The 11,643-nt window shown below is 45.7% G+C and overlaps 1 protein-coding gene across 1 annotated transcript in view; it reads left to right on the plus strand.

The window, feature by feature from the left end:
- TGM7 (transglutaminase 7) overlaps positions 1-11,643 on the plus strand; it is a 44,153-nt gene that overhangs the window by 18,731 nt on the left and 13,779 nt on the right. The window contains exons 2-4 of the mRNA XM_017856489.1: positions 9,026-9,208; positions 10,014-10,259; positions 10,869-10,987. Coding sequence (XP_017711978.1) covers positions 9,026-9,208; positions 10,014-10,259; positions 10,869-10,987 — 548 coding nt within the window. The remainder of the gene's footprint in view (positions 1-9,025; positions 9,209-10,013; positions 10,260-10,868; positions 10,988-11,643) is intronic.

Raw genomic sequence — 11,643 nt, forward strand, 5'->3', positions numbered from 1 at the left:
TCCACATCACCTGGGAGTCTTCTCAGCTCCAAAAGGAGGCCACAGAAACTAATCCCTCAGCACATTGTTACAGGGCTTAAGTCAGAAGCTCCTTTCCTTATACCAAGATGTACCTGGAACAACGGGAAATTTAAGAGGAGTGGGAGGAGGAGGAAGTGGCAGCCCCACCCGACTCAGGGATGGAAGAGAAGGTTCTAGTAGGGTGACTGTAAATGCTCAAGAGGCAATTAGATCTCGAATTGTACTGGTGACTAGTTGAAGGGCCTTGACCGACAGGAGAAGGAGGGAGATGGATCAGGGTGAGTACTGGGAATCGACTTACCTTTTTGGAGGCACTAAGCCAAGAGAGGGGAAAAGTTTGGAGAGGGTAGAGGATGTAGGGAAGCAGCAGGAGAGCTTGAATTGATGATTGGTGGCTCATTGTGCAGTCTGGCTCCTTCTCACTTCTCCATCTGCATTTGGACCTTGGGGCACAAATCCTACTGCCATTCATTTTCTTTTCTGAAGCTGTGAACAGCCTTTTATTTAAAACCTTAGGGGTTGAAATGGCCTTGGGAAGTCTGAGGAGCCTCAAAAAGAGCTTGGCCCCTGCCACCAGGTGTCCTTGGGTGCTTGTGAGGCTTTTTCTGTGGCCAACTCTGAAGCTGTGGGAGGACCCCTCTCAGACCCTAGACCTCTCCCTTGTCCAGCTTCTCCCTGACTCTCAGGGCCTCACTGAGAGCTGCTGCCCCCACCCCTGAGCTCAGGCCTCTTTTTTGGTCCCTTCAGAACCCTGCCCACTCCTCTGCTGGGAGTGAGAAGAACAGGCCCCCACAGGCTGGGCCAGCCCGCCCGACACGCGGGGCCCGCCAGGGAGGGCACTAAACATGGTGCATGTATTTCTTTTCTTTTTTTTTTTTGAGATGAAGTCTCCCTTTGTTGCCCAGGCTGGTGTGCAATGGCGTGATCTCAGTTCACTTCATCCTCCGCCTCCTGAGTTCAAGGGATTCTCCTGCCTCAGCCTCCTGAGTAGCTGGGATTATAGGTGCCCACCACCACACACGGCTAATTTTTGTATTTTTAGTAGAGACAGGGTTTCGCCATGTTGGCCAGGCTGGTCTTGAACTCTTGACTTCAGGTGACCCACCCACCTCGGCATCCCAAAGTGCTGGGATTACAGGCGTGAGCCACCGCGCCCGGCCATGTATGTCTTAAAATAATGTTCTAAAGCGTGTATCATGTTCTAATGGCCAGGCACTGTGTCTCACACTGGGCACAGTGGCTTACCCAGCACTTTGGGAGGCCAAGGCAAGTGGATCGCTTGAGCTCAGGAGTTCGAGACCAGCCTGTCCAACATGGTGAGAACCTGTCTCTACTAAAAATGCAAAACTTAGCCGGGTGTGGTGGCACACCTCTGTAGTTCCAGCTACTCGGAGGGCTGAGGCGGGAAGATTGCATTAGCCCGGGAGGTCAAAGCTGCAGTGATCTGAGATCTCACCACTACACTCCAGCCTGGGAGAAAAAAGAGATTCTGTCTCAAACAAACAAAAAAATAAAAATAGAGAGATAAATGGTTTTTAAATGCAAGCCAGAGTTTGCTAGAGAAGGCTCAAGAAGCTTGTCATGTGCTAGATTCCAGGGTACTTTAGTGCTAGAGTTTAGCATATCTTTTCTCCTTGGCTATCCTCAACTAGAATAAGTCTAAAACAGTTATATTATCTTTTAAAACTGCATACTTTAATTAAACAACTAATACACAAAATATATACTTATTATAAAAAGCTGAAAGTTCACACAGTATTTTAAAAAGCCCGTATGAATTTACACTCCCACCATCAGTATATGAGACAGTCCGTTTCCATAGACCTTCAGCAAAGTAGGTTATCGTTATTCATTTAAATATTTTTGAATGGATCAAAGATGAATCTCATGATTGTTTTAGCTTGCATTTCTTGCTATTATTATAGCAAGACTGTCTTCTTAATATTTATGGCCATTTTTATATATTATGAATAGCAATGCTTTGTTGCCTAAGAGGCAAAAGACCTAAGACTTTAACTTGTGCAGCTAGCTTGAGAACACTTTCTCCTGCCAGCAGCTATTTGAATTGCTGGGTACTGGGTGTAAATAATCGAACAATATAGTTAATCATGTAGACACCATTAAATGAAAATAATGTTTCAAGGAAATACCGTAGTAGTAAGTGATTGACTGAATAATAAGGGGTTCAGAGTCCGGGAAATTGCAGAACAGGGCGACAGATCGAGTGGGTCCTGGAGCTGGTTCTGTCCCGACCTGTTGAGCTGCCTGAGGGCTTGTGCCCTCCTTGACATCTTAGACTGAGGAGGCTGAGAGGGAGCTGTGCTTGAAGAAAGCACAATATTCACTTACTTGAAAAAAAAAAAGTTTGAAAACCTTCAGACCAGTACCACAAGCCAGAAGTTAAGAACTAGGTTCTGGAGTCAAACTGTCTAGGTTTAAATGCCAATTTTGCCACTTAATTAAGTAGGTGACACTGGGCAAGTTAATTAACTTTGCCCATTATCTTCCTACTTATCTGTAACACGGGGCTGATAATATCAAATTGGGTAGTTACAGGGATAGCAGGAGATGATGCATATAAAGACTGGAGTTCCATAACACTTAGTATTAACTAGATATTCAACTAGTGTTGCAAGTGCAAACATCCCATATGTTCTGAGATGCTTGGGAAGAATTTTGTGGAGGAGTGGCTGCTGGGTTTTGTTTGAAAAATGGGTAAAATGGAGACACAAAGAGATTAGGGAAGGGGCAGGGGCTGTCAGAGGTAGATGTGAGTATGGTCTATTTGGAGGCCATAGTACAAGTGAAGCAGTTTATTTATGGGCTAGTGGGAGATAAGATTGGAGAGATATGTTGGGACCACATTGTGAAGGGCTTGGAATGCTTGGCTAAGGAGTTTGGACTTGAAGTTTAAGTAAGACATTTTAATTCTTGCACACTAAAAGAGGCACAGAACACGGCAGTAATCTCCTGTAGGAATCTCTTCATATGCTCTCACACAGATGATACTCTTTCACATTTTGTAAGAAGGGAAGAAATAAAAAGAATAAAGTATATGTAAAAGTCCTAAAAATGGACAATAATAATGAGAAATGAAAAGAGAAAAGAAGCTAGAATAAATGCAGAAACAAAGACAGAAGAACGGAAGGAGCTGAGTCCGCCTGGCGCTTTGTGGCAGGTGCCAACTCCGTGCCAGCTGCACAGGATAGAATTTGCCCTTTGTTGTCTCCACCTAGAGCATTTCAGCCTCACCACTAACCTGACTACCTGGGACTTTGTTGGCAGTTGATTCCTTTAACTGACCCCATTCTTCATCCACCCTAGCAGGGGCCTTAGGAAGCCCTGCAATTCAAAATATTTCACTAAGTATTTATTAGCCTGCCATATGCCCAGGGATGCCAGCCCTTTGCACACATAGGGTGGTCCTTCTTTTCCTCTTACCGACACCTGTGTTTAGGTCCTCATGAGCCTTTGGCTTACATTGTTGTGACAGGGCTCTTGCTGCCCTTCCCACCCTTGTCTTCTTCCCCTCTGGTCTGGGCTAAATGCCACAGTTGAATTAATCCTGAAGTACAGCTTTGATCCTGCCACTCCTGCTTGAAAGCCTGCCTTTAATCACAGTAGCACTTTCCCCTCAACACAAAAGGAATACCTGTTCAAAGTAAAAGCCTGGGAAACGCCAAAAAACCTAAAGGAAAGAAAATTTCCATAATTTCACCACTAAACATAATCTGTACATACTAATTTTTAGTCTTTTAAAGAAATCTTCCTTTCTAATGTCTTGTGAATTACCTCTCTCTAATCTTTGCTCCTTTTTTTGGCTGCTGTTGGTGCCCTGTTTGTTGGAATCCAGTTGGAATCATCAAATGAGAGGAATCAAGTGTGTGTAGCCAACTCCTACTGTAAGATATGTGGGTTGCACTGAACATTTTATGCTTAATTTTTCTACACAAATTATTATTTTTGAAGAAAAAAATCCTAGACAAGAAGTTCATGGGTCAAAGGTATTTATGTTTTAAGGCTTTCTTTTATATTTATTTATTTATTTAAGATGGAATCTTGCTCTGTCGCCAGGCTGGAGTGCAGTGGCCCCATCTCGGCTCACTGCAACCTCCATCTCCCGGGTTCAAGCAATTTTTCTGCCTCAGCCTCCCAAGTAGCTGGAACGACAGGCACCCGCCACCATGCCCAACTAATTTTTGTATTTTTAGTAGAGATGAGGTTTCACCATGTTGGCCAGGATAGTCTCGATCTCTTGACCTTGTGATCCACCTGCCTTGGCCTCCCAAAGTGCTGAGATTACAGGCACGAGCCACCATGCCCAGCCGCTTTCTTTTATTTTGCAAAAAATATTGATGAATTGCCCTCAGAAAGGTGTAACATTTTATCTACCCATCAGGGATAGATCTACCCATGCCTACTGAATCAAGCAGCAGCATCTTGGCCCGGCTCGAGCCTCTCCTCATCCTGGCCCTGCTGCCCTCAGAGGCTCTGCCCCCTCTCATCCCCTCCATCCCCAGTGCTCTTCTGCACGATGACTATCCTTGAACCTCACACACATATGTGTCTATCCATTCAGCAAATGTCACCGAGCACCCACCAAGATGGCAGGAGATTGTGCGGGTTAAGAGGGCAGCCTCTGGAGCCAGCCTCCCTGGGTTTGAATCCTATCTCCACCCAGCACCTTCCTATATGTGAGGAACAATATTAACAGCTCCATTTCAGGGGGGTGGTGAGAACATAAATTATTTCAGACATGTAAAATACTTTAAACAGTACTGGGTGTTGGTAAGTATTCCATGAACATTAGCCATGCGTATCTGCAGTTAGGCACCAGGCTCCTTTCTAGGCAGGGGCATCTGCATTTGAAGATGGCTGAGGTCTCTTGCTTTTGCGGAACCAATTCTAGATATTAAGTGCCATGAAGAAAATAGAGAGGGTGTTGTGATAGAAAGTGATCACATGGTGGGAAGTAAAGCATCATGCTTGGTGGCCAAAGAAAGCCCCTGTGTAGTGGTTACTGCTGAGCCAAGACCCGAGTGGAAAGATGTAGGCATGAGTGAGGGCAGGGCCGTCTTGGGTTTTGGTGTCAGAGGTAGGAGCTTTGCATCATGGAGCTCACCACATACAGATGGCTGTTTTAATGTCTGTCTTTCTTTCCTTTCCTTTCTTTCCTTTCCTTCCTTTCCTTCCTTCCCTTCCTTCCCTTCCTTCCCTTCCTTCCCTTCCTTCCCTTCCTTCCCTTCCTTCCCTTTCTTCTCTTTCTTTCTTTCTTTCTTTCTTTCTTTCTTTCTTTCTTTCTTTCTTTCTTTCTTTCTTTCTCTTTCTTCTTTCTCTCCCTCTTTTTTTCTTTTCTTTTCTTTTCTTTTCTTTTCTTTTCTTTTCTTTTCTTTTCTTTTCTTTTCTTTTCTTTTCTGAGACAGAGTCTTGCTCTGTTGCCCAGGCTGGAGTGCAATGGCATGATTTCAGTTCACTGCAACCTCCGCCTCCCAGGTTCAAGCAATTCTCCTGCCTCGGCCTCCTGAGTAGCTGGGATTACAGGCATGCACCATCACGCCTGGCTAATTTTTGTATTTTTAGTAGAGACGGAGTTTCACCATGTTGGTCAGGCTGGCCTCGAACTCCTGACCTCGTGATCCACCCTCCTCAGCCCCCCAAAGTGCTGGGATTACAGCTGTGAGCCACTGCACCCAGCCTGTCTCCTTTTTCTTAAAAGGCTGATAATACATTAGGATAAATTTGATCCTTTTATACCCTTGTCTTTGTATTAGTCAAATAAGTACCAGGAGTCTTGTGGCTGGGGCTTAACTCTCCTCTTACTCATGTCATTAACTCCAGTGGGATTGTGGCCAAGTCAAGAAGGCCTTGTGGGTGCTGACTAACTGATTCTGCTTGATTTCCTGCTTTGTTGAGCCTCTTCCTGATCCTCTTGGCTTTCTTTTCCTGCTTTTGAAAACCTTCCTTTTGTTTTCTTAAGTCATTGTCTCTTTGACATGAGAAGCACTTCGGTGGAGTGGAATAAAAAAGAAAACCTGAGTGTCCAGTGGAGAATGAGTTTTCTCCATGCCACTGCAACCTTGGGCCTCTGGAGAGGAAGATATCTTCCTTCCTCCTCCTTTCCTTTCTTTCCCAAACTAAGATAAACCTGGCTCAGGGGAAAATTGAGTTGGCTGTCCCTAGGAACCATGCTTTGAGCTACAAACAGCAGCCAGGAAAAGGCTACCCTGAGTCCTGTTTCCTCCTGTGTGTGTTCCTGTCTCTTTTGGATCTATCATCATTCAGGGTGGGAGTTGTGTATGGGAAGGAGAGGCTTTCTGTGAAGGCTCAGTGGTCCTGCTATGAAAACTTTAGGCCCCTTAGGAGCAAATGAGAGGCAACCAGTTTCCAACTAGATTGAGGCCAGCTGATTTCTGACTCTGTGTGTGTGTGTGTGTGTGTGTGTGTGTGTGTGACAGAGTCTTGCTCTGTCGCCCAGGCTGGGGTGCAGTGGCATGATCTCGGCTCACTGCAACCACTGCCTCCCAGGTTCACGCCATTCTCCTGCCTCAGCTTCCTGAGTAGCTGGGATTACAGGCACCCGCCACCATGCCTGGCTAATTTTTTATATTTTTAGTAGAGACGGGGTTTCACCGGGGTAGCCAGGATGGTCTCAATCTCTTGACCTCGTGATCCGCCTGCCTCTGCCTCCCAAAGTGCTGGGATTACAGGCGTGAGCCACCGCGCTCAGCTGCTTTCTGACTTTTAACTATGATCCACAATTTATATCATGACCCAGCTACACATAAAATTGTCCTTGTTCTTCCTATGTGTGACACATTCCATTTTTCTTATTACTGGCTCCTCTCTCTAAATTGATTTCACAAACTGCTAAATGAATTGGACCTGAAGTTTAAAAACTGCTGTTGAATGATCAAAAGGGATCTGTCTTAGATCTTTCTCTGAATTTTCCGGTTCCAATAACATATCTATTTAAGTGCCCCAAAACATCAAGAGGCTTAACAACTTTGTACCAATTCATCCAGTAATTCACCTTTGTTGAATCTACCTTACAAAAGATTGTTGTTAAGAGACAGATCAAGGGATCATTGTGCATATTCTGTTTTTAGCCAGACATTTGACACATTTATGGAAAAGATGAAAACTGGATTTGATTTTAGATTGTGAAGGAAATTTAAAAACATTGACTTCAGCTTTATTCAAAGATTAGATTTGGTTAAAGCAGTTGAACAACTATGCCCGAAAATTATTATTATTATTTTTTAGACAGAGTCTCGCTCTGTCACCCAGGCTGGAGTGCAATAGCGCGATATTGGCTCACTGCAACCTCTACCTCCTGGGCTCAAGCAATTCTCCCGCCTCAGCCTCCCAAGTAGCGGGGATTACAGGCGCTCGCCACCAGGCCTGGCTAATTTTTGTATTTTAGTAGACGCAGGGTTTCACCATGTTGGCCAGGCTGGTCTCGAACTCCTGACCTCAAGTGATTCACCCACCTCGGCCTCCCAAAGTGCTGGGATTACAGTGAGCCACAGTGCCCGGCCCCAAAGAGTATTTCTTAATGGCTCAGTGTTAACATGGAGGAAAGAGCTGACGATACACCACTGGCCTCAAACTTAAGCTCTAATACTTAGAAACATCTTATTACTGATTACTTAGATGAAGACTGGAAGATAGTTTAGCCAGTCTAGGATGGAAAAGTAAAATATTTGGGTCAAAAAATCAGAATCTATCAACCTGGGCAACATAGGGAGATGCTGTCTCTACAAAATATAAAAAAAAAAATATTGTGACGCATGGTAGTGCACAATTGTGGTCCAACCTACTTGGGAAGCTGAGATGGGAGGATCACTTGAGCCCAGAATGAAGGCTGAGGCTGCAGTTAGCCAGGAGCATGCCATTGCACTCCAGCCTGGGATGCAGAGTGAGACCCTGTCTCAAAAAAAAGGGGGATCAAGATGGGTAGGAAAGATGCAAAAACATTAAGAACCTCTGTGGAAGTTCAAAATGCACGAAAACTGGCTGGGAGCAAACATGAATTTTTCCTTTAGGATGCTGCTTAGCAGCCTCTCTTCCCAGTAAAAAATCTCTTCAGACATTGCCAAATGTCCTCCAGGGCACTGGATTTCCCCTGTTGAGAACCACTGAGGTAAATTGATGTACTACTAGAGGAAAGACCTAATGAACTTTTGTTGACAGTAAATGCAATCTAAACATTGCCAGCAAAGGTCGCAAAAGAAATGCAATCCAAGAACGCATGATTCCTACCAGTAAGAGTAACTAATAACGACTGCTCACTCTGTACCTGGCACAATGCCAAGGCCCTTCCATGGGCATCCTCACTTAACGCCCACATGACCTATAAGGTAGGAATATAATTGTCTCCATTTTTCAGATGAGGACACCGATGTCTAGGGACATTAAGTGACTTGCTCGAGGTCTCACAGCCCAGGTGATAGACCTGAAGCTGTGTCAGTCCAGAGCCTGCCCACTGCCCACTATGCAATGAGAGTTTCACAACCATATACCAGGTGCGCACACACAGGAAGCAGCCAGTGCCCTCCTCGTAGACCTAGAAATGACTGAGAAGTCAGACGTAAGTTGCAAGTGACCCAGAGAGTCTCCAGAATCCCAAAGACTTGCCCTACAACTGAAGTCCCAGCCTCCAGTCAACTCACTGACTTAATTCATACAAAATCCTAGTATGTTTATTCTTAATAGGATAATAGAGTGACTTTTAGAAAGATTGTCAACAAATAGTTAAGAGCATGCAGCGGCACTTCAGGGGTTAAGTTTCGGTTATCTGGAATGGTTTCCGTTTGGGGACCCCAATCCTTGATCATTGTGGCTCCAGGTCCAGACGTGGAACTCACCAGGATCAACACTTCCCCCCGCCCCGCCCCACNAACCCCCCACCCCCGCACCCCCCGCAAATGACTGAGAAGCTACATGGGATGCCTGAGCCCAGGGGGTTGCAGGTGGGCGTGACCTGTCCCCTCCTCTCCCCTAGTGGCAACCTTGCAGCTTGAGTCTGCCGACCTGCAGAGCTCCAGGAACAACTTGGAGCACCACACGCAGGAGATGGGCGTCAAGCGGCTCACTGTGCGCCGCGGCCAGCTCTTCTACCTCCGGCTGAGCTTCAGCCGACCCTTCCAGTCCCAGAGCGACCATATCACCTTTGTGGCTGAGACCGGTGAGTTTGCCCTGCCCCAGGGCCCCGCAGGTTCCCTCTAAATGAGGGCATTAACAGAGTCTGCCTGCAGGGCCCCTGCCTTTCCCACCTGAGCCGCTGGCCACTCTCTTGTCCTGGGAGCCCCAGGCCCCCTCACGCTCAGGATCCTGTTAGTGCCGTTGAGGAGAGATTTGGTCAACTCCTCAAACTGAGCTTGTGGCAGTTCACAACCAACCTGTAGATACACAGCAAGCACTGTGCTAAAACTTTACACACATTAGCTCAGGTAATCCCCAGGACAAGACTTTCAGGTGGTACTATTATTTTAAAAACGGAGGCCTGGCCGGGTGTGGTGGCTCAAGCCTGTAATCCCAGCACTTTGGGAGGCCGAGAGGGACGGATCACGAGGTCAGGAGGTCGAGACCATCCTGGCTAACACGGTGAAACCCCGTCTCTACTAAAATACAAAAAACTAGCCGGGCGAGGTGGCGGGCGCCTGTAGTCCCAGCTACTCAGGAGGCTGAGGCAGGAGAATGGTGTAAACCCGGGAGGCGGAGCTTGCAGTGAGCTGGGATCTGGCCACTGCACTCCAGCCTGGGCTACAGAGCGAGACTCCGTCTCAAAACAAACAAACAAACAAACAAAAAAGAAAAAAAACACGGAGGGCTGGGGATCTTAAATGGTTTGCCTGAGGACACTCAGGGGCAGTAAAAGCCAAAAGCATTAGCAAGTGGTTGGAGAAGGTGAGGGTCCTTCCAACCCCCCTGGAATCACATATCACACAGGTTTTTGGACCCTCACTTTGGGGTCATTCTCTCCCACACAGGACCCAAGCCCTCAGAGCTGCTGGGGACCCGAGCCACATTCTTCCTCACCCGGATCCGGCCCGGGAATGTCTGGAGCGCTTCTGATTTCATCATTGACTCCAACTCTCTCCACGTTTCCCTTTTCACACCAGCCAATGCAGTTATTGGCCATTACATTCTGAAGATAGAGCTCTCTCAGGGCCAAGGTCACAGTGTGACTTACCCGATGGGAACTTTCATCCTACTTTTTAACCCTTGGAGTCCAGGTAGGATGTGCTCACAGCTTGTAATGCTAACCTGATCCATTGGGAAGGCCCTGTGAGGTTCTTTGGAAAAAGCCCAGAAAATAAATCGCCACATAGCTATGCAATGTATGCTCTCACAAAAATCATCCTTACAAAGAATTTCTAATGGCATGAGGAAAGTATTCATGGTGTGATGTTAAGTGAAAACACTGGAACATTTCCTAATATGATCCTAATTGTATTAAGTATGCATGCACAGAGAGAGAGAGAGTGGCTAGAACACACCAAAACATAATGGTGGGTGTCTCTAAGTAGTGGGAATGAACAGTTTCCATTGTCTTCTTTCCATCCATCTGTATTTTATGAATCTCTACAAGAAACCAACCCTATAATCAGTCACTTTTACAATCACGAAAAGATCGTTGTTTTTTAAAGTACACATTATATTTCTGGCTTCTAGAAAAGCATATAGTAGACCTTTAAGGGGGTCCAGTCTTAATTTCTGTTGCTATCAACCCATCAACTGCTCCTCCTGTTTTCCAGAAACACATTGTCATTACTGTTTTTTAATTTTATTATTCTGTTTCTCGGTTTGGGGTTTTGCCCCCTCCACTACTCTTAACTGCCCAGAGGACGACGTCTACCTGCCAAGTGAAATACTGCTGCAGGAGTATGTCATGCAAGATTATGGCTTTGTTTACAAGGGTCATGAAAGATTCATCACCTCCTGGCCCTGGAACTATGGGCAGGTAACACTGTCACCCAATGTGGGCCTGGGGTGGGCTCCTTAAGGCTGGTCCTTACACAGCCCTATTATATAAGGCTGTTACATTACACCACCCTCATGGAGGGCCACTAATACAGGTGAGGGTGTGAGGGGCTGGGCCAACTTCACATCCAGTGAGGGGGCAAGGAAGGGGTGGATATCTTTCCTTTTTAGCTTTTAACATTTTATTATGAAAACCTTAAAACATAATCAAAGTAGACAGGCTACTACAGTGAATCTGCCTGTACCCACCTCTCGGCTTCAGGAGTGATCGATGTATCATGAGTCTGTTTCATCAACACTGGGGGTTTGTAAACTACAGCCCACAGACCAAATGTGGCCTACTGCCTGTTTAGCCCATGAGCTGAGAATAGTTTTCACATTTTTTAATTGTTGAAAAGGAATTTTAAAAGAATAATATTTTGTGATGTGAACATTATATGAAGTTGAAATTTCAGTGTTCACAAATAGCATTTTATTGCAACATAGCCATGTTTATTCATTTAGATGTAGTCTGTGGCTGCTTGCATGCTGCATTGGCAGAAATGAGTTATTAAGACAGAGACCTTATGGCTTGCAAAGGCTAAAATATTTACTATTTGGTTGTTTACAGAAAAAGCTTGTCCTTCTTTGGTCTGT

The sequence above is a fragment of the Rhinopithecus bieti genome, unplaced genomic scaffold, assembly GCF_001698545.2.
Source record: "Rhinopithecus bieti isolate Rb0 unplaced genomic scaffold, ASM169854v2 scaffold_495, whole genome shotgun sequence".
NCBI classification, from domain to species: Eukaryota; Metazoa; Chordata; class Mammalia; order Primates; family Cercopithecidae; genus Rhinopithecus; species Rhinopithecus bieti.